This window comes from Salmo salar, chromosome 05 (genome assembly GCF_965601325.2).
Source record: "Salmo salar chromosome 05, fSalSal1, whole genome shotgun sequence".
Classification (NCBI taxonomy): Eukaryota; Metazoa; Chordata; class Actinopteri; order Salmoniformes; family Salmonidae; genus Salmo; species Salmo salar.
The window spans coordinates 63,908,967-63,931,766 of NC_138295.1; the positions used below are offsets into that span (position 1 = coordinate 63,908,967).

The 22,800-nt window shown below is 43.5% G+C and overlaps 2 protein-coding genes, 1 long non-coding RNA gene, 1 other non-coding gene and 1 pseudogene across 7 annotated transcripts in view; 4 read left to right on the forward strand and 1 right to left on the reverse strand.

Annotated features, from left to right (window-relative positions):
- Positions 1-1,854: 1,854 nt before the first annotated feature.
- Positions 1,855-17,140, forward strand: LOC123739482 (uncharacterized). 3 transcript variants are annotated; one of them, XR_014392372.1, is made up of 4 exons: positions 1,855-4,272; positions 4,373-4,454; positions 4,722-4,880; positions 5,749-5,837. It is a non-coding gene; the product is annotated as an uncharacterized LOC123739482 (long non-coding RNA). The 3 variants fall into 3 exon arrangements; XR_014392371.1 differs by lacking the exon at positions 5,749-5,837 and adding an exon at positions 16,499-17,140 and having other exon boundaries at positions 1,857-4,454; XR_014392370.1 differs by having other exon boundaries at positions 1,857-4,454.
- Positions 5,346-5,433, forward strand: LOC145879616 (uncharacterized; annotated as a pseudogene).
- On the reverse strand, positions 6,253-13,336 carry LOC123743043 (uncharacterized). 2 transcript variants are annotated; one of them, XM_082975387.1, is made up of 16 exons: positions 13,161-13,336; positions 12,497-12,514; positions 11,935-12,400; positions 11,761-11,851; positions 11,492-11,659; positions 11,291-11,397; positions 11,118-11,201; positions 10,519-10,670; positions 9,949-10,400; positions 9,530-9,851; positions 8,531-9,335; positions 8,240-8,452; positions 7,808-8,142; positions 7,269-7,528; positions 6,912-7,160; positions 6,253-6,815 (listed from the first exon to the last, which is right to left on the reverse strand). In XM_082975387.1, the coding sequence occupies exons 3-16, from the start codon at positions 12,398-12,400 to the stop codon at positions 6,269-6,271; spliced, it is 4,251 nt and encodes a 1,416-aa protein (XP_082831513.1). In that variant the 5' UTR covers positions 12,497-12,514; positions 13,161-13,336; the 3' UTR covers positions 6,253-6,268. The 2 variants fall into 2 exon arrangements, with proteins under 2 accessions (XP_082831513.1, XP_082831514.1); XM_082975388.1 differs by lacking the exon at positions 13,161-13,336 and having other exon boundaries at positions 12,497-12,785.
- Positions 15,544-15,616, forward strand: trnat-ugu (transfer RNA threonine (anticodon UGU)). Its single transcript has one exon. It is a non-coding gene; the product is annotated as a tRNA-Thr (tRNA).
- A 1,423-nt stretch (positions 17,141-18,563) lies between the features above and the next one.
- The window catches only part of LOC106605419 (protein O-linked-mannose beta-1,4-N-acetylglucosaminyltransferase 2), a 34,418-nt gene continuing 30,181 nt past the window's right edge, over positions 18,564-22,800 (forward strand). Inside the window, exon 1 of the mRNA XM_014201055.3 lies at positions 18,564-18,830. The gene's annotated coding sequence lies outside the window, so the exon portion shown is untranslated. The remainder of the gene's footprint in view (positions 18,831-22,800) is intronic.

Sequence of the window (22,800 nt, forward strand, 5' to 3'; positions counted from 1 at the left end):
CTTCATTGGCGGGTTTTTGCTCTCTTTCTCTAAATTGGAATAAGCTGAAGCGTCTGATTGGAGGAGAGGAGTAATGGGAACAATTTGGACAATTGGAACAGAGGAGGAATGCGCTCCATTGAGCTCTTCATTGCAACCCTGTTTAACTTTGATCTTCTCTTCTCTTACTCAAGAACACGTGCCTCTCCCACCTATTAGATATTCCTGACTCAAATAATATAACATCTAGCAGACGCTTTTATCCAAAAGAGACTTACAGTCATGTTTGCATACATTTTACGTATGGCTGGTCCCAGGAATCAAACCCACTCTCCTGGCATAGCAAGCGCCATGCTCTACCAACTGAGCTACAGAGAACCACATAATTTATACATGGGCATAACTGCATCCCAAGGATAGATGACATGGCATACTTTACACAGTGCACAGTCGGCTTTACTCTATTCCCTTCTATTGGCTGCTGCCTATATATAGGCTACTGTACATATAAACTCAGCAAAAAAAGAAATGTCCCTTTTCCAGGCCCGTCTTTCAAAGATAATTCGTAAAAATCCAAATAACTTCACAGATCTACATTGTAAAGGGTTTAAACACTGTTTCCCATGCAAATGTTAAGTTTGCTTAAAATAAACGCAGTTGACAGTGAGAGGACGTTTATTTTTTTGCTGAGTTTAGTAGAAGTGTAGTTCTATAGTAAACATATTTAAAAAATGTATTTAAATGATATAGCCTAGGGGTTTTCAAACTTTTCTTGCCCAGAGACCCCCGGCCAGGCAAACCAGGGACCCTCATCATATGTTAGCAAAAATATAAAATCACGTCTTATCAGGTGAATGATAATGGCAAGTAGAAGTAATCAACATTTTAAAAGTGAAGAGATTTGGTAGACAGTTATTGTTTTGACATCCCCACAGTTCCTTGGAAGAGGAAATGTAAACTAACATAGTCTATTAGCTCGAAAGGTACCTTAGTGGCGTAGAGAATTTTGCATTCTTGAAGGCGTTGACACAAAGACATACAGTGCATTCAGAAAGTATTCAGACCCCTTGACTTTTTCCACAGTTTGCTACAATACAGCCTTATTCTAAAATGTATTAATAAATCTTCTTAGGGCTAGGTGTCCCGCTAGCGGGACAACTTCCGTTGAAACTGGAGGGCGCCCAATTCAAATAAACAATCATAAATATTATGGATTTTAAACATGTATGTACATATAAGTGTCTTATATCGGCTGAAAGCTTAAATTCTTGTTAATCTAACTGCACTGTCCAATTTACAGTATCTATTACAGCGATAACATGCCATGGGATTGTTTGAGGATGGCGCCCCACATCAAAATATTTTTCCACCGGCACAGGTTTCATACATTCACATATAACAATTAAATATTCACTTACTTTTTGAAAATCTTCCTCTGATTTGTCATCCAAAGGGTCCCAGCTATAACATGTAGTGTCGTTTTGTTAGATAAAATCCTTCTTTATATCCCAAAAAGTCTGTTAGTTGGCGCCATCGATTTGAGTAATCCACTCGTTCAACTTGAAGAGAAAGGAATCAGAAAATCTACCCCTAAACTTTGTTTCAACAAGTCAAAATACGTTTCAATATACTCCACAGATACCCTAAAATGTATTCAAGCTATAATATTTATTTTGGAAATACATTTTAGAATAAGGCTGTAACGTAGCAAAATGAGGGAAAAAGTTAAGGGGTCTGAATACTTTCCGAAGGCACAAATGGTATCCACGGTGCAGGGTTTCCATTAACCGGTAATAGCTGACTTTTGACCGATTTTAATTAAAAATAATAATAATAATTAGAATAATAATAGAAAAGCGATAATTAAAATTGGTGCCGGCCAATTATCTGGGAGAGTAATAAATGTTGTTTAGCTTATTCATTGCTGGAAATATACTGAAGAATATAAACGCAACATGCAACAATTTGAAAGATTTTACTGAGATTCCACAGTTCATATAGGGAAATCAGTCAATTGAAATAAATTCATTAGGCCCTGCAGCCATGTAATAAAGCCCTTTTTTGGGGGAAAACGAATAAGGTGGGAGCCAGGCCCAGTCAATCAGAATGAGTTTTTCCCCACAAAAGGGCTTAATTACAGACAGAAATACTCCCCAGCACAAACGATCTTGCAAGTGAAGAAGCCGGATGTGGAGGTCCTGGGCTGGCGTGGTTACACGTGGTCTGCAATTGTGAGGCCGGTTGGACGTACTGCTAAATTCTGTAAAATGGAGTTGGAGGCAGTTTACGGTAGAGAAATTAACATTAAATTCTCTGGCAACAGCTCTGGTGGATATTCCTGAAGTCAGCATGTCAAATGCACGCTCCCTCAAAACTTGAGACATCTGTGGTATTGTGTCATGTGACAACTGCACATTTTAAAGTGGCATTTTATTGCCCCCAGCACAAGGGGCACATGTGTAATGGTAATGCTGTTTAATCAGCTTCTTAATATGCCACACCTGTCAGGTGGATGGATTATCTTGGCAAAGGAGAAATGCTCACTTACAGGGATGTAAACAAATTTGTGCACCAACTTTGAGAGAAATAAGCTTGTCGTGCATATGGAAGATTTTGGGGATTTTTTATTTCAGCTCATGAAACATGGGACCAACACTTTACATGTTGCATTTTATATTTTTGTTCAGTGTACATTTGACTGGTCATGCATATCAGTCTGTTATTTTGCATAATTTAGTGGAATTAAATTGGCGTGTGTACAGTATATTCGTTATGTATCTTATCACACTCGTACAGCATACATATACAGAGCCTTTGAGCGGAAAATCTGTCAGACAGCGCGAGAGCTGCTGCTACAGCATCTCATTCAGCAAATGCATAGGCAAAGGAAGGCAGGCTTCATCAGCGTGTCACACACCACTTTGCAATGAGCTGAAGACGGTATGCATTTTGAAACCTGAAAGTTTTAATACATATTATGATGTGCAGGTCTTACCTTGCTTCAAAGTAGCCTAGCCAAAATCAGACCATATCTATGGAGGCAATTATTTTATATCAACTTTCTTTCATTGTCCATAGCCAAAGGCACAATCCTAGTCATATTAGCAACCCATGCTAGTTGTTGCATATTACATCTCCCCTCTTTTTACATTTCTGATGGATATTTGAATCTCTGTCATAGGAAACAGCTTGGATGTGCAGTGCGCTTTTGACAGGGTTTCCTGCTAATTGCATTATGGAACAAACATTCACGCTTTCTCAACAAGCTGACCAATAGAATAGGTAAACTGTTCTACTATGGGGGAATAGTAGATTGACATAGGCTAGTGATTTTGCTACTCGTTACTTGTCTTGCACAACGTGAAGTCTATACAGAAATGGTTTGTCGAGATCGGTGTGGAAGAACTTGACTGGCCTGCACAGAGCCCTGACCTCAACCCCATTGAACACCTTTGGGATGAATTGGAATGCCGACTGAGAGGCAGGCCTAATCGCCCAACATCAGTGCTCTTGTAGCTGAATGGAAGCAAGTCAGCGCAGCAATGTTCCAACATCTAGTGGAAAGGGAGGACCAACTCCATATTGATGCCCATGATTTTGGAATGAGATGTTCAACGAGCTGGTGTCCACACACTTTTGGTAATGTAGTGTATATACGCAGGCCAGGATAGGGTTTAGAATGGAATAAACAACTGTAGGTAAATTTGCCCAGTTTATTGTTTTCTCTGATAGTAAACATTAGCTGATCTTGCGTTTTTCAGATTTACAAAGTCAACACATTCTACAATATTTTCCATCTATGTTGAAAATTGGTTGACATAATGACATCAATATTTCAGGTATGATCCTTCAATGTTGACGTCAGCCTGAGTGGTTGGAATACCGTTGTTTTTGCACGTTGCCTCTCTGGAAATGGCAGATAGAATATAGAATGGCGCACTGATATTAGAAACATGCCTCTAGAATCGCTACTCAAAAACGTTCTTCAAACCGTCTACCGTGGTTCTCAAACGTCATATCTGGAGTAACAACCACCACATTTTATTTTGTGTGTAGGCCTAGTGTGTACATGGATAGTTGCATAATGCATGCAGAGCAGGGTCTATTTCTTTCAACCATCTCCAGGAGTGTGTAGACAATTTGCGGCGATAGGGCGCCTCGAGCGTTGATTGGCGTTGAACTATGAAGAGCCATCTCTGATGAGAGCGCATTTGGGATACTGTAATCTATCGAAAATACGGGTTAGCAGCTACCAGAACCACACCCTGAAAGTTATATACTTGCTTGCGAAAGGTAAGCTTGAGTTGCTCTGGTTCTATAAAATACTTAATGTTATAGCTGCTGCTGTTGAAAAGTCAAAGTTAACTATGTTATGGCCACGCATTCCCTTCAGACATCGTCGACATCTCTAACGCGCAGATAACAGTTACTGGGGCACCTTCAGACTAGCTACACACGTTCCGCTGCACTTCGGTGTGAGTAGCTAGCTATAACTTGTTACTTACCACATGTAATTACCACCACTTTATTCAGTGCTGCTGCATTCTAAAGTGCAACCCATTTATATTAAAACTGTTTCACTCCCCTCCATTTTGGAGTTTGTCTACTTTGAACTTTGTCTTCTAATATATAGATTCCTCTGGGAAAACATGGTTGTTGTATTTTACCATTTATTCTAAATTGTAGAAATGTGTTGATGTCAAACGTGTGAAATTATTAAAATGTCCATCTGCTGTCAACAGACTTGACTTTCTGGCTGCTAGGTGGAACAGCGTTTATATCAGCCCTCTGCAAAGTCTTATTTGCTGTGGATGGAGCCCCATCTGGCGGACAAAATCAGTACTGCACCAGCGGACGTGAAAGAAGACTGGTTTAAAAAAAAGAATCCAAGATGGCGACTTGTGAGTGTATCACAAATGTCTTTAGTTTATCCCCTCCTTGTTGGTAGGAGTTTCTGCTGTTTACAGATGTGAAAGTGTTCAAAGCACACACACTAAGCCTGACCTGTCATAGCTCTATGTAAAAGCTGCCACTAGATACAGATTTAAGATAAGTTTAGTTTCTACTAGCCTAGCAAAGAGTGTTATGGGGGAATGGAGGGGGGATACAGCCTGGTTTTTGTCTAACGACACCAATCACAGCACAGCCCGCTACTCTACATAACCCCCAGCCTGCTCTCCGGGTCGGTGAAAGGCATCTGTTAGAATCTTTTAAATAGTATCTCCAAAAGTGCTGTGTGTGTATAGCGGTGGTTGACTTGTGTTTTAAGTAATTGTGAGTATCAGCATGGTTCCAGAGATTAACCGTCAATGAGACTGCTAGTCTAGTCTGGTCGTATAGTTAGGGTCTGTAAATATGTACTATTTGTGCTCGCTTTGGCAGCACATATACTAAAATTGGAACGATACAGAGAAGATTAGCATGGCCCCTGCGCAAAAGATATTGCCCATTCTTCTCTGTCCGAGGAGGAGGGAAACGGGGGGGTTTTGCTGGGTGAGAGGAGGAGTTTGGCAGCTGCTGTGTGTGTCAACAATGCATATTAAGTAGCCATGTGCACCAGGTCTAAACAGTGATGACAATAGACACAGAGGCCCAGTCTTGGAGTTTTAATGAAAGACAATTATTATTGCAATTTAAATCCAATGAACAAATGTCAGCAATCTTTACAAATCGAATAACACACAGTAATTAATGTAATGTTACAGTATATATATATATTATATTGTGTGTGTGTGCATTCATACAGGCTCTATCTATTTCTTTTAACAGTCATGTGTATGTATAACATTGGCGCTAGTGCATCTTGGCCCGACCTGTGGACAGAAATGTCTATACTAGCAAAAGGTAAGCTATTCATGTGTTATAGCTACTGCTGTAGAAAAAGAACATTAGCTTAGCTCTACCAAAAAGTTGAGTTTTCACTTGAAAATGTATTGATAAATCATGTTTGATTTGTATATTTTAATGTCTATCCTAGTTTTTTTACAGGTTCATCACTATCCTGTCTGTCTGTCTTTGCTATACAGTCCTTTAATTGAACTATGTAAATAAAATGTTAATGTGCTAATTAAAACATGCATTTTGCTTGGGAACGGACCGATGTTAGTCTGGTGTCTCGCCTCATAACTGCCTACCATGGGTGACCCTACCAGTAGTCTTATAGACTACAGGCAGTTCTGAGGGTCATCATAACACACAAGCCTCTACACCGCGCTCAAGGTCTCGGTCCAGGTAGAGGGGAACAGTGAACTATTTACAAAAAAAAACGTCCAACCACCCAGCCAGTGGCTCAGTGTCCTTCACCTCTCCCTTTAGCGTCCTTCATTTCCGCCAGCCACTGGGCCACGGTCTTACCCCCCGCAGTCACAGAGCAGAACGCTACGCCGCCGAAGCGGCTGTGGCCCGTCTCCCGCCGCTTCGGCAACCCGCATTTGGCGCAGACGTAATGCTCACGTTGCCTTCTCTTCCCGGCCGCCACGCCCTCTGTGTCGTCCGCCATCCTCTTCCTCCTCCAAGCCGTTGTCCTTGGCACTGGAGGAGGTGAAGAGCGGCCCGTATGTTGTCCTTGGGCTTGGGAGGGGCCGGGAAGTGCGGGGGGTTGTTGCTCCAGGTGGGCTGGCTGAATGGGCGCTTGGGCGGGCTGTCCTTGCTGGGTGGTCTGGCGTGGGACCGGGGGGGGCGGCGTAGGGAAAGGGAAGGGTGCCTGGATTCCCTCCCGCTGGTAGTGGAGGGGCTTGGCTTCAGGGAGGGGCTGGGCGGTGACGCTGGGGGCAACAGCGAGCCCCAATCCCTGCTGCAGCACCATCCTCTCCCTCTCCTTCTGACGCCGAGAGTACCTGAAACAGGTAGAGAAAACAAACGCAAGCTGTCACTCAGATTGTCATTAGTCACATGGCTTTATGTAACAAGTCTTCCATAAGTTAATGTCTTACCACTGACTGATGGTCCTTTGATTCAGCTCAAAGAGCTGAATGTTGGTCTGGGCCATCAACCTCGGGCTGTTCAGCACTGCCTCCCGGATGGCCACGTAGTCAGCCAGAATGAGCGCCCACCTGCTCTTTTTGACGCCGGCAGACTGCGTGGCGCTGGGATGGATTTGGCAGAGCTGACTGCAAATTGCCTCCACCAAACGGCTGGTGCCTGGCCAATTGGCAGGGCCCGAGTTGAGTCCGAGAAGGCAACTGAAACAGAGGAGATAAATAATTAGAGAACATTGAAAAATGATGAACCTTAATGTAAAGGCAGGCAATATAATAGTAAGGTGGAGGACATGAACACTAACAACATACCGTTGGAGAGAGTCTTTTCCTAGGATAATGGACGACTTCCCCTTCGATGCCTTGAACCGCCCCTGAACGATCCTCTCCTGGTGCCGGGCAGGGTAGATCAAACGTTGCTTGTCAAAGTCTGGCAGCGCCAGCCACAGCGCCACCAGACCGTCTACCCTGCGGTCCGACAGCCCCTGACGGCTCCTCACCTCCACCAAGGCCCTGGCAAGCCTGCGGACATGCTGGTACCCCGGCATTGCATCAGGGCCTTGAGTCTCCCCCTGAAGATAAAGAGACATGAAAGAATCGATGAGGACGATGTCACACATAAGATGTTTCTACAAAGGAAATAGATGTTATTTTACATTGTGTAACTGATAAATCACACTGACGGATTATTTTGAAATTAAACTAGGTTTAAAAAAAATTAATAACCCTGTTTGTTTACTGAATGATTACTGTGAGTATTAATGGAGTTTAGGTCTCAATTCCACATTTCAAAGAGGTTGCAATAGCATGTATTTTTGTTCTCAACACCAGAAAAGGTCAATTATAATTACCTCTGAATCAGAGGAGTGTTCAGGGTGAGGAGAACCGTGTTGATCAGGGGCCTCAGGAGAGCTTCCGTCTTCAGGGGCGGTGGGACTGGATGGCCCAGACCTGGGTGCGTCAGCGGGTTCCCCTGACAGAGGTGCCGCTGAGCTGGAGGACGGGGCGATCATGGGAGTGACATGAGGGATGTGGACCGTCGGGTCCACATCCTCCTGAAAGCCCTCGTCCTCCTCGTCGAGCAGCTCGACGGCGGCTGCCTCTTCCGGAAAGTCAGGGTCCACACTGACATCCTGCAGCACTCTGCCAGTCTGCGAGTACAGGTACTCCACTCCGAGGAGTTCCCCTATTAAAGCAAAAAATATATTTAAAAAAAAATCAGGCAAAAGCAGAGTAGGGAAGTGTTAATGGGATGTAAATGTTCATTCTCTTACTCGACTTACCCGTGTACTTGCTAGGCTTGGAGTAGTCCTTAACCTGTTCCTTGCCAAGCACCCTTTGGCTGCTAAGGTTAAGGATGTGCTGCAGGTGGCCACTGTAGGAGAGCAGGGGCTGCCTGTTCTTTCCCTCAACTGCTGTCTGCGCACGGTCCTCGTTCCACCTCACCAGTCCATCCAACAGGAATGCCTGGAAATGCATTGCATTTGCCCTGGTACCTGAGAGAACAATACATGATTAGGGTGGGAGAGCTGTTGCTGTTAACATTAAACATTAAGCTCCACAATGACAATTACCTGGGATGAACCGGTTGAGGTGGAGGTGGAATGACTCCAAGGATGTGGAGCCCCGTGCGCAGCGATAAACCGGCAAAATCACGCTGCCCTTGGTGATTTTGCCAGTCTCGGTGTACAGCTGTACACCGGGTGGGTCCTGTATGCAGTGGAGGTGGCGCCTCTGCTCATTCCAGATTTCCTGGATGCGGATTGAGTCCAGCAACGGGATGCCCAGGGTATCGACCCCCTTCTCGCCGTTGAAGGTCTCGAGGAGGTCAAGGAGAAGGACTTCAGTCGCCGCAGCCCCACGCGTACGACGCCGACAGTGAAGCGCCATCTCCTTCCTGCCGATCTTCCTCGAAACCTCCGCCTCGGTGAGGCCGACCATCCCGTGCTTCCCCTCCAGCTCAGACCTCTTGGCCTCCAGCAGTCTGCGGACATCGCCTGCATCCCACTCAAAGATGCAGACTGACAGCTGCCGCATGAAGGGACCGTAGAGCTGGTGGCTCTCAGTGGTGACACCTGACGCGAACCGCCGCATCAGGTGCCAGATGTCCAGCCGAACCACCAGCCGGTCCCACTCATTGAACATGGCAGCTGTCTTTGATCCGCCGAAGCTGGAGCAGCAGTCTCGGTCCACGTACATGAGCTGGGGGGGCGCCACCCCGGCGAGCCGGTACCGCTCCATGAGACCAGCCGCCATGGGGAGCAGGCCCTCGCCCTCACCAGCAGTGAGGACACTGACGAGGACCTGCCCATGCTCGTTACCAACGTTGGTAACCCAGGCGGCCGTGTCTGCAGCGGTACCCGCAAGCTTTTTAGTCACCTGGAGACAGACACACAAAGACAGAAAGGTCAAGACGTTATTTTAATTAATTAATTAATTAATTAATTAATTAATATATATATATATATATATATATATATATATATATACATACACACACACACACACACACACACACACACACACACAAAATCAGACATGACTTATCTTTACATTTCTAAGTGAAAACTCACCTTCTTTGTAGAGTCCATCTTTAAGATGGACCCAAAGATGGAGGTGACCCTGGCCTTCACCTCGTCCAGCCGCGACAGCACGTCATGGCTGTAGACTGTCAGCAGCCAGACGGGTGAGGGCACCGGGGGCATCTCCGGTGGATAAGTGAACTGCCGCCCAGTGCTCAAGGCCAGAAACTGCTCGCACTCCCCGAGGTACCGTATACAACTCCGCATCCACGACTCGCTGTGACTTTCACACAGCTTGCTGTAGGTCTGTGACGCACTGTTCCCCAAAGTGCGCGACCTCAGCATCCTCACAACCCGCAGGTCACAGGACAGCCTAGAGAGAGAGAGAGAGAGAGAGAGAGATATAAAGCATATGAATGACATGCATTCATTTTACTTTATTACTAACTAACAAAATCTTGTGAACTTACTTGTATGTCAATATTGCTGGAAACTGGCAGCGATGCCGAGCGTCCAGCTGACTGACAAGGTCCCGTGACCACCCCGCGACCTTCTTCTTACACCGACCGCATTCCAGGTACTCAGTGGCCATGAGATACCAGCGGTCGATGTCCAAGACCCTCCGGATGGTCTTGTAGAGCCCAGCCTTGCAGAGTGTGCCTCTGCACCCAGACTGGGGACATGCCAGCTTGTATGCCCATATACGTACGGGCATCCAAAGGAACAGCTGACATGCGAAGAAGGGGTCAGGGGATGCGGGTGGCTGATTGTAGATCGGCCGCGGTTGGGGAGGCGTCCACCACGTGACCAGGTCGGTGGCGAGTGTCGACCTCCCAAAACTGTTCCTGGTGAACAGCGTGTGGCCGATCCACCGCTGCTGCTCCTTGGTGAGAGATGAACGCCAACTCTCTGGGAGCAGCAGCTGAGTGAGAGGAGAGAGTGATGGGGCGGGGAGAAGGGATGGTAATCAAATTGGTGTCCAATTTGGCATAGTGTTTAATATCTTAACAATGTGGAGTAATTACAGTTGATGAATTTACCTCAGCACTTTTTGAGGAGGGCCTTGGAGGCAGGAAGGACTGCCGGGGCAAATCCTCCTCTTCGCTCTGGGCATGGACCGGGGCATGGACCGGGACCTGTGAAGTTAGAGGCAGAGGCCGAGGGAGCGATCGGGGGACCTGTGGGGCTACGGCTTTTGCAGTGACACAGAAATAAATTGGTTAAATGAATGAATGAATGAATAAATAAAATAAATGCAAGCATGAATTGACAGACATATTACAAATGTAGATAACAGTGATTCAGTTAAAATATTAAATGAGTGTTGGTCAAGTTTGAGTGTAAAACTGAAATGAAATTAGTGATTAAAATGGAAAAGAGAAAGAGAAGTCATGATTAAGTGACATACAGAATGACAGCTACATGCAGGATGACAGCTACAATGACAAGGTAAGATATTAAATAGTGCATACATGCAGTGACTCTCCTCTAAACCCAGATGACTCTTACCAATACATTTCCTTGGGCTGATGATAGGAAAAAATATTTAAAACACTAATATGTCGGCAAACTTCAACTGAATACTTATCAAAACGTATCAGAATATCCTATGTCAATTAATAGTGGCGTAAAAACATACATGTGTCTATGTCAGCAGCTGCTTTGACCAGCTCTGCGTCCGATAGATCGGTCGATGGCAGTGCTGGTCGAGGGAAAGACACCCCTATATCACGTAGAGAGAGAAAGGATTGTGAGCTACACAGCTTATCCAAAAAGTTCATATTTATCTTACATGTGTAACTTCACACTCACCTTGAACTGCAGGCTGAGAAGCAATAAGTTTCTTCATCTTCGCCTGCAGTTCACCAGGGGCGAGAGTGCGCCTTGAAAGGAACGCAGAGATCGCAGGACCAAGATGCCTTTGAAAACAAAACATAGCAAATATGTCATCATTTCCAACTGTGTGCAACAAGTAGAGTTATATTTTCCTTTAAGATGATATGTAACACTTACGTAGCCGCACTCTTGGGCCGGGTGGTGCTGGTGGGGCTGGTGCTGGCTGCGGCGGGCCTGGCCACAGCAGCTACCCCCTCCTGGTCTCTGCGTTGGATGTAGCTAATCAAGGCGGCCATCGCACTCCCAGGATAACGGGGTGTCTGCGTCCTCATGCTCCTGACATATCTGTGTGTGAGACAAAGCAGAGGGAACGTTTCAGATGTAAAATGTTGCATAAAAAATAAAGAGATGAACATAGAAAACACAAAAAGACACGCGCCCCTTACTTTATCCTGTCCGCACCCGTAGCCTCATACAGGTCCTGCAGCGTGTCCCACTTGTACTTCCCGATGCCAACAAGGGCCTTGCCCTCCTGGCCTGAAATCAGCACGGGAACCAATTAACTGTCAGAGCAACAGAGTTACATCTTACATAAAATGAGGAGAATTAAACAAACTCACCTGGCTGGGAGGACAGGACTTTAGCTTCCTCGTGCGCCCGGTTGAACCTGACCATCTCATCGAAGGCCGGATAGGCGCACGAGTAGCGAGTCAAGGCGTCCTTGTTGGCCATCAGGGGATGCTGGGAAACACTGCGCTCTCGCGCCCTCTCCTTCTGATGCACTGTTACCACGTGCACCATGTAGCCCACGTCGTTCTCCATCATCCACTTGAAGGTCTGACCCCGGTACTTGCCGAACTGAACCGTGCACCGGCTCAGGACGACCATCTCTGCACCGGGGTCACCTCCCTCGGAGATGACGCGGGCTCGAGCCTCTGCCTCCACTTCCTCCCACTTCTTAGCCCTCACAGGAGGGCCCTGAGCACCCGAAGCAGGGGGGCCGTCAGCGGCCACCTTCACTGCCTGAGGTGTGGCCTTGAGGACCAACTCCTGTGAGGGCGTGAACCGGAACTTTGGAGTTTCCATCTTAGGATGCAAGAAAAAACAAAACAATTATCATGACTGATGAGTGCAGTGACAAGTGACAGCATAACTGTATTAGATACATATAAAGGAACTTACGTTTGCTTGATAGGTCTCCTAGGAGGAGGACAGGGCATAGGATGATATCAGTGGTATGGTTTGGGGGGGTGCCGGCTTAGGGTTAGGTTGATTATTCACTCATATGCATTTAAATTCAGTTGAGTTAAATTCATAGAAAGACACATATCATACAATGCATTCAACTGCATACACTTCAAACGCATGCCATGAAAAAACGAAGGGAAATAGACAATTAAATAGTATAGAATTCCAACTTTGAGTTGATATAAATGTTAGCTACGATTTTACAGGTTTGTGAGCTTTGTAAACCTTGTTTACAGTAGCTAGCGATCTACAGACGTTGTTAAATTACACAGTTCGGGTAGCCCCTGTAGTCAAACAATTCGATTGGCTAAACTTGTTGTCATATTTCACCACACTTACTCGACGATTATTTTTATTTCTTTGCCAACTAAGCACACAATCCCCTCATATATTCACCAGGTATCATCAATGTCTGTGCGCAACATTCAGCACACTATACTATAGATACAGTAGCTAGCGATCTACAGACGTTGTTAAATTACACAGTTCGGATAGCCCTTGTAGTAAAAAAAAATCGGTTGGCTACACGTGTTATAGTCATATTTCACCACATTTATAGTCGTTGATGTTAACTTGGCTGCAAATTAAGTAAAATTACCTCAGATACTCGGTATGATCAATCAATGGCTGCCAGATGAAGATTTTTGTGATGTGTTGACGTTACTAGAACTTTGTAGGACGATGATTGGGTAAAAACATTTGGAACAAGCTAGGCTTCCATTGGTGGATTTTGCTCTCTTTCTCATATTTAAAACAAGCTGAAGCTCTGACTGGAGGAGACATTTGGAAAAATTAAGAACATTTGGAACAGAGAAGAATGCCCTTCAAATAGCGCAAGGATGACACGCATAACCGGAAGCGTTTCCAACTTTTCTCCCCCTGGGGGGTGGAATTGTATTTTTCAGACCTAAAACATTGTGTTTTCTGTATTCAGTGTGTGGTGGAGAAAGCGGGCACTCCTGTGGATGTTTGGTACCCTCTAGTGGTCATGTTGGGTAAGTGCATCAGGACAGCAGAACTAAACCCAGACCAATGTAGACAGTAAATCACTTATATATATATATATATATATATACCCATACTAAACCACACCATATAATTGCAAACAGGCCGTGAGTTAATACATTTGTGACAGTTAATTGTGACAACACGGGGGAAAACGACTGCTCCCTCCTTGAGGACCAGAACCCCCATGACTCATTCATTCCTTCATTAGATGTAAAATTCAACTTGTTTTTGTGTTTTACACTATTCCCGTGTTAAAGCTATTCGTTATCCTGCCCAGGCTTGTTTCTGTGTGAGTTTGGCAACTTAGATTGAGATTTAATATTTTAAAAAGCACCGACAGTATCAACATTTAGAATGTTATTTTATTGGAACATTTGGTGCTACTGTACATGTAGTTTAAAGGGATTTTCCGGTACTTTGAATAGTTTTTAGCCAGTAGTTCTGAAAGTAGCGCTCATGAGCCAAAAGTTGTCCCCGACAATTGCGTACTACATCACATGTGTGCACCACGTCATTGCGGTCTCTCTCGCTCTTCTCTGATTCTTGCTAGCTGTCACTCAAGTAGCGAGGGGCTGAACTCATTGACTGGAACACGAATTGATAGGGGGCTGGCCCACGTGGGGGGAAAATCTAGGGAAAATGGAATGGCACAGCTTCCAGAAAACAGTCGCTTTCAAACTAGGGATTTTGTGGCTAATTGAGGTAAGGCAGTAATTCTCATAGATTATGCATGTGTGAGCTACACTGTCCATAATTTATTGTATTAGTCATCTCAGGGATGCTACTTGAAAACATCAGAGAAGCAATTTCCAGTTTTGTTCATCACTAAACAGCCAATAGACATGAAATCATAAAATTACACGAAAACTGTGTAGGACATTTAAGTGATAATGCCCGAGAAGCCAGTGATTGGAGGATATATTGGCATGGGTGTTCGACTCGGGCCGGCAAACCGTCCCAATATATCTGCCGAACACTGGCTTCGAGGACATTATCACTTTTATACAACGGGTTACAAACATATTCAAATAATGTTAGACATATTTTCATTATAAATGTTATTTTGATTAATTTATTCGTACTATTTCATCCTTCCACAAGATATAGTCCCGACACAAATCTAGGGTTGCTAGAGACGCGACCCAGTCATTCGTTCTTTTTGTTCTGTATCTATGGACGCGACCCACTCTTTTTGTTCTGTACCGACGCCCACTCACTGACATAATCTCCGTCGCATCTAAACCAGCATTGACCAGTTTCTGGACTGTCGTGGTCCTGATGCTGTGATTTGTGTATGTAGTTGTTCCCGCTGCCCTGCAGATCTTGGGTAGAAGTGCTGCCAGATAGTGCCCCCACCCAATGGACATTTATCATGTTAGTTGTAAATATGTCATTATTATTATGTTACTATTGTATGATTCAGTTCCCTTTGACCTGTACTGTAGTAGCTTAAGATATTCACTGTACCCTGCATTTACATCTGCAACCCTGCGCATGTGACTAATAAACACTCTCTGTGGCACTGCTAGGACTCGCCACTAGAGCGCAGCAACAGACAATAAAATTGCAGTGATCAGTTGTAGGCTGTTTTCTGTCAATGTTAATGCATTTGATGGTATGTTGCTGCCTTCTAGTGGCAAGTCCTGGCAGTGCCACAGATGTGTGTGTGTGTGTGTGTGTGTGTGTGTTTTATTGCAGGTCCAATTGGCATGTAAAAATGTGTATTGTGTTTCTCTGGTCTAAATCTCATGTAGATCACGATGTAACAGAAAGACTAAAAACCAGCAGACACTCAAGCCTAGAGTAGTTGACTTTGCTTCATATGCTAACAGCCTGTTTAGCTGGTTGGGCCAGACTTCCCTAGCAGCTGTGTGGTGGAGTGAGTGGCATGAGGTGTGGCCTTCTGTCTGTGAATTGGCAAGAGCCAGTTGTGATATGTAAATGACCTGTTGTCTCAAGGTGTGAGTAGGTAAGGCTCCATAGCTCAGTGGTTAGAGCACTGGTCTTGTAAACCAGGGGTCGCGAGTTCAATTCTCGCTGGGGCCTTGACTAAAGGGTCACATGTTTTAATCCAGGTCAGTACAACCCCGATGTGTGTTCAATTCTGCTCCCAATGTATACATACCTTGTGAAGAATTATGTTGTTGTTGTAGTAGCTTATGTCTCGTGTCAACAGAACAGCCAGCACAGAAATGACATCTATCAGGTTAACATGTTACCATTTAACACCAACACCCAGAAGAACATCCAGAAGAGAATTTTTGTGGCGAGTTACTGGGTTTTATGGCTTCAGTCATGGCTCCATAGCTCAATGGTTAGCGCAATGTTCTTGTAAACCAGGGGGTTGTGAGTTCAGATCACGCTGGGGCCTTCCTTGAGGGGTCATATGTTTTGCCCTGGCTGACGTGTGCTCCAGCAGCACTACACTGCCTACGTGACAACCTGTGTAGCCTAACGTGCAGTCTTGTCTACACATTGCATTGGAGTAAAACAATGTGCGTATTAACAACATACAACTGTTATTTTGCTTCTCAATGATCATTCAACGCCGCACAATTTGATGGACAGACAGGACATCATTGAAATTCGCCAGAGTAGCCTACTGTGCCACCTGTGGGCAGATAACAAACAGATATTTTATTAACATCTTCAATGCCTGGATCGGGAGCCGGGGTGGGGCGTGTGTGGAGCTTTGTCCCCGGGGGAAGGGCCTCGCTTGAGAGACCAATGCAATCAATGTTGACATATGAGATGAATGTGTGGAATCTGTGGATGTCGTTGTATTTGATCATGTCACCACTACAGATTTGTTTTGTTTCTGCATTTTATTTTCATTGATCTTTTTTCTGGCAGAGATCAATGTATTATGGTATATGGCCGTAGGAAAGCAGTCCTACTTGAGCATTTGTTTCACTCTCCCCTCGTTAGTACGTCCAACCGGCCTCACAAACGCAGACCACGTGTAACCACGCCAGCCCAGGACCACCACATCCGGCTTCTTCACCTGTGGGATCGTCTGAGATCAGCCACCCGGACAGCTGATGAAAATGTGGGTTTGCAGATCCAAAGAATTTCTACATAAACTGTCAGAAACCGTCTCAGGGAAGCTCATCTGCGTGCTCATCATCCTCACCAGGGTCTTGACCTGACTGCAGTTCGGCATTGTAACCAACTTCATTGGGCAAATGCTCACCTTTGATGGCCACTGGCACACTGGAAAAGTGTGCTCTTTTATTTTTTTCTAAGTTATCTGTGACCAACAGATGCATGTCTGTATTCCCAGTCATGTGAAATCCATAGATTCCATTTATTTAGAGATTGAGCATGATTAATGCAAAAGTAATGTCCCCTAACCCCCAGTCAGAAGGGTGCAAGCTGTGATTAATGAAATGCCAAAGGTAATATGGAGTTGTGTGGAGAAATGCAGTATGTGCAAATGTTTTCTTATATAAACATTTTACATGCAGTTTGTTATATGTGTATATAGCTTGTCCTGAATAACAAAGTAGTTTGCACGTGAGTGAATTGTAACTAGTGGTCTATGCAAGATAAACATAATACAAAAGAGAAGGATTCATTTGTCATACTTTTGTCGCCGTAAATCTTACAATCAAATTGTTGAACAAATTCTGGGACCTCATTTTATATCCTCTTATGTTATCATTATGGTCACATCATCAGGGAGTGTGGAGAAAGCGCCGAACGCCGACACTCCTAGGACATTATGTTACACAATACATGCATGTTTTGTTAAATCAAGTTCATATTTATATCAAAAAACAGCTTTTTACATTAGCATGTGATGTTCAGAACTAGCATACCCACCACAAACTTCCGGTGAATTTGCTAAATTACTCATCATAAACGTTGACAAAATACATAATTATTTTAAGAATTATAGATACAGAACTCCTTTATACAATCGCTATGCCAGATTTTAAAATAGCTTTTCGGCGAAAGCACATTTTGCAATATTCTGAGTACATAGCTCAGCCATCACAGGCTAGCTATTCAGACACCCGCCAACTTTGGGGCCTCACTAAACTCAGAATTACTATTAGAAAAATTGGATTACCTTTGCTGTTCTTTGTCAGAATGCACTCCCAGGGCTTCTACTTCAACAACAAATGTTGTTTTGGTTCCAAATAATCCATAGTTATATCCAAATACCACCGTTTTGTTCGTGCGTTCAGGTCACTATCCAAAGGGTAACGCGCGAGCGCATTTCGTGACAATTTTTTAAAAAATGTTCCTTTACCGTACTTAGAGGCATGTGAAACGCTGTTTAAAATCAATTTTTATGCTATTTTTCTCGTAAAATAGCGATAATATTCCAACCGGACAACGTTGTATTCATTCAAAGAGGGAAAGAAAAAAATGGCGAGGTCTCGTGAATGCGCATCTCCAGTCTCTCTGTCACCAGGCAGTCCACTGACAATCTCTGCTACTGTTATTCGCCCAGAGACACGAGAAGCGTCAATCCGGTTTCTGAAGGCTTTAGCGAGCCAATGGAAGCCTTAGAAAGTGTCACGTACAGCACAGATACTGTAATTTCGATAGAGATGCAACAGAAGGACTACAAATTGTCAGACAGGCCACTTCCTGCTTGGAATCTTCTCAGGTTTGTACCTGCCATATGAGTTCTGGTATACTCACAGACACCATTCAAACAGTTTTAGAAACTTTAGAGTGTTTTCTATCCAAATCTACTAATAATATGCATATTCTCGTTTCTGGGCAAGAGTAGTAACCAGTTTAAATGGGTTTGTTTTTTAACTAGTGGTCTATGCAAGATAAACATAATACAAATGAGAAGGATTCATTTGACATACTTTTTTCGCCATAAATTATACAATCAAATCGTACAAATTCTGGGACCTCATTTTATATCCTCTTATGTTATCTCTATGGTCACATCATCAGGGAGTGTGGAGAAAGCGCCGATAACATCTCGCGAGGTTTGGATATGGGATTTGACATTGCAGTGGGTGGAGACAGGATAGCAAGTCGAATCGAAATCGCCCTTTTGACAGCTAACATTTTAAAAAAAAACTGTCCAACTTTAAACTTGAATGAATGCGTTGGTATTTCGTACAGTTGCACCTACATTGAGGCATATCGTTAAGGAGGTTCATTCTATCACGTCAATCTTCTGGAACGTTTCTGCGGAGAGTATGCTCTGGAGCTAGTAATGCTGCCTTAGCTGAAACATTTCAGCTGCAGTGAAGAAAATACCTTTCCGTTTTATCGAAACTCCCCGGTAAGAATAATAAAGACGTTTTATTATTGGTGCATGTCATGTGTTCAATGTGGTGTTTGTTTGAAAACTTTTAGTTTCAGGACAAAGTTTCGAATCCAAAAGCACTGTGACTCTTGGCAAATGATCTTGACGCTACTGTATCAATGCATTCTGCTCATGGGCATGACACTATTTTAACGCAAGAATGTAACGTTAACAGTTTGCCTTGACAAATTACGTCATGGCTTCAAATATGAACATGACCTGTTGTGTATAAGTAGACCATGGAGTCTTTATGAATATCAATCAAGCTTATTCCTACAATGCTAGGCTATACGTGTTCAATCATAACTATGGTAATCTGAACCACGACATTGTTATCAATCGCGATTGTTCATGAACACAGTTTTGTCTAGGCCTAAACAAGACTGAAGTAGTAAACACTCATCTGTCAATACAAGGGTTATGTGTGTTCATCTCAATTCTGGATGACTTAAATGGTAACTTCTAACACAGTTTGGTCAGGTAGTATTGTCTGGGATTGAATGTTTTTCCTTCAAATCATTCATCCTGGAGAGATTTAGCCACACTAGGACAATCACACACCAAGTAATTAATCCCTTAGATTTTCAAGAATTACCTAAATCCATGTTGACTGAGCATTACCTTGAGGTTTTCATATAGTTTTTGAATCTACCTTTATTTTTATGAGATTTTATTTGATCTCTTATAAACAATACAACACATACACACGACTACATCCTACAAACATCACACCTGCCCAGACCCACTTGAATCCCCCTTTTGAATACACATGAAGTTTATAGTTTCGCAAATAGGCCTAGCCAACAATATTAATGATTAATTTATTTAAAAAGTAGGCTATCGTGACTTCTTCTGCAATATGGACCTCTTTCACCAGTTGCTCTTGGTTTCAGATGAGTGGGTGCTGCTATAGCCTACATATCATGATGTAGTGGGGGAGCATGGTAGTGTCAAACAGCCAACCTGTCCTAAATATGAATGCCTAATTTTCAATGCCTTGGCACTTCTGTTAGGAAGGTCATCTATAATGAATGGGAGCTCAGCCGGCAGCCTGTAGTTGAGGTAGATGAAGTGGAAGTCTGGGGGAGTCTATGAGAGGTGTGTGTGTGTGTCTCTGAGTGTCTATCTGAATATTAGCAAGGTAGCCTATTTGCTATCAGCTAATTCGTTGGTGTGTTATTGACAATACTCAGTTTCTGCTTTTTAGGAAGATCTGTGTAATGCACACAATTCCTCTTAGGCCTATAAATGGGGCGGCAGGTAGCCTAGTGGTTAGAGCGTTGGACTAGTAACCGGGAGGTTGCAAGATCGAATCCCCGAGCTGACAAGGAAAAAATCTGACATTCTGCCCATGAACAACCCACTGTTCCTAGGCTGCAATTGAAAATAAGAATTTGTTCTTATCTGACTTGCCTAGTTAAATAAAGGTTAAAAAAAAAGATTTATATTCTTCTCTACTATTTCATACTATTGCATTTAATTTTCTGGCCTTCATGTGGCTGGATTCTGTGCTATGCTGCAATATTTCCATAGGATGATCTGTCCTCCCATGTGTCTGACATTTCTCCTCACCCCCTGCAGAATAGATGCATCAGCACCCATTTCTCATGGGCCCCTGGGGCAACGACTGGAAACAATCTAGAGGTCAACCGATTATGATTTTTCAACGCCGATACCGATTATTGGAGGACCAAAAATGCTGATAGCGATTAATCGGAAGATTTTAAAAAAATTATAATAATTTGACACTTTTTTTATCTTAATATAATGCATAAATAAAATCTATTTAGTCTCATATAAATAACGAAACATGCTCAATTTGGTTTAAATAATGCAAAAACACAGTGTTGGAGAAGAAAGTAAAAGTGTCATTTAAAAAAGGCTAACATTTAAGTTCCTTGCTCAGAACATATGAAAGCTGGTGGTTCAATATTCCCAGTTAAGAAGTTTTAGGTTGTAGTTATTATAGGAATTATGACGCATCGACTATTTCTCTCTATACCATTTGTATTTCATATACCTTTGACTATTGGATGTTCTAATAGGCACTTTAGTATTGCCAGCCTAATCTCAGGAGTTGATAGGCTTGAAGTCATTAACAGCATTGCTAAGAGCTTCTGGCAAACGCAGTCAAGTTTGAATGAATGCTTACGAGCCTGCTGCTGCCTACCACCGCTCAGTCAGACTGCTCTATCAAATATCAAATCATAGACTTAATTATAATAAACACAGAAATACGAGCCTTTGGTCATTAATATGGTCAAATCCGGAAACTATAATTTCGAAAACAAAATGTTTATTCTTTCAGTGAAATATGGAACCGTGCTGTATTTTATCGAACGGGTGGCAACCCTAAATCTAAATATTGCTGTTACATTGCACAACCTTCAATGTTATGTCATAATTATGTAAAATTCTGGCAAATTAGTTCGCAACGAACGAGGCGGCCAAAACTGTTGCATATACCATGACTCTGCGTGCAATGAACGCAAGAGAAGTGACACAATTTCCCTAGTTAATATTGCCTGCTAACATGAATTTATTTTAACTGAATTTGCAGGTTTAAAATAATATATACTTCTGTTTATTGATTTTAAGAAAGGCATTGATGTTTATGGTTAGGTACATTCGTGCAACGATTGTGCTTTTGTTAAATCATCACCCGTTTGGCGAAGTAGGCTGAGATTCGATGATAACTTAACAAGCACCGCATTGATTATATGCAACGCAGGACAAGCTAGTTAACCTAGTAATATCATCAACCATGTGTAGTTAACTAGTGATTATGTGAAGATTGATAGTTTTTTTTATAAGATAAGTTTAATGCTAGCTAGCAACTTACCTTGGCTCCTTGCTGCATTCGCGTAACAGGTGGTCAGCCTGTCACGCAGTTTCCTCGTGGAATGCAATGTAATCAGCCATAATCGGCGTCCAAAAATGCCGATTTACCGATTTTGTTATAAAAACTTGAAATCGGCCCTAATTAATCGGCCATGTCGATTTAATTGGTTGACCTCTAAAATAAACAAAGTACTGTTAACTTTAAGGAAACTGGAAGATTTTTTTTTTAAGGAGAATAATCTAGGCTATAAGTTATTTTAGAATTCAAGGGGTGCATTTTAAATGATTGGAACCCTTACAGACTACAGTGGCTTTAACTGTATCTGGGTTGTTGTGGCAGGCTGACAGTGTGTCCCCAGCAGTGAGAAAGAGAGGGAGAGTATGGTACAGCCACTAATGTTATGCATTGGGCTGTAGCTCTAGCTAACATGAGCGCTAGGAGGCTTGATCCAACCTGACATGCCACAATTGGGCCAGGAATAAAAATAACAAGCCTGGAGGACACAGGCAATAAAGCAGCCGAGAAGAGAGGGCTATTAAGTGGTTCTTTGTGAGAGCGGAGAGGTGAGCAAGTTGTCCTTCAAAAGGATGAGGATACAGAGCAGGGAGAGAATCTCGAAGGTGATCCTGAAGGGACAAGCCAGCGACAGGCAGTGAGGAGAAATGCCAGAGTAAGATACTAACAGCGCTGTTTGCCTATTGTGGAGCGGGAGCCTTATTAAAATGCATTAGAATCTCCAGGCTGCTCCGCTCTACGCTACTTCTCCCATCCCCATCATCAGGGTGCTTATCGTCTCCAAGGCAAACGGCAATACAAAACACTAGGGAGCCGTGCAAGGCCTGTCAGCCAAGTCCTGATAGAAGAGACCTGGCACTCTCGGCCTTAGCTCAGTTGCTACAGCTGTGATGTCATCAGAGAGAGGCTTAATAACATTCTCCTTGGTTACTGCTACTACTGCTCACCCTTTTGTAACCAAACCCATATAGGAGCAGTTTGGAAACTGTCTCCTGCTCCCATCACTACAAATGTCAGAGGTGTGATCATGTATAGATGTAAGAGATTGGTGACTATGTGAAAAGGATATAGTGATTTCCATCTAAAGGA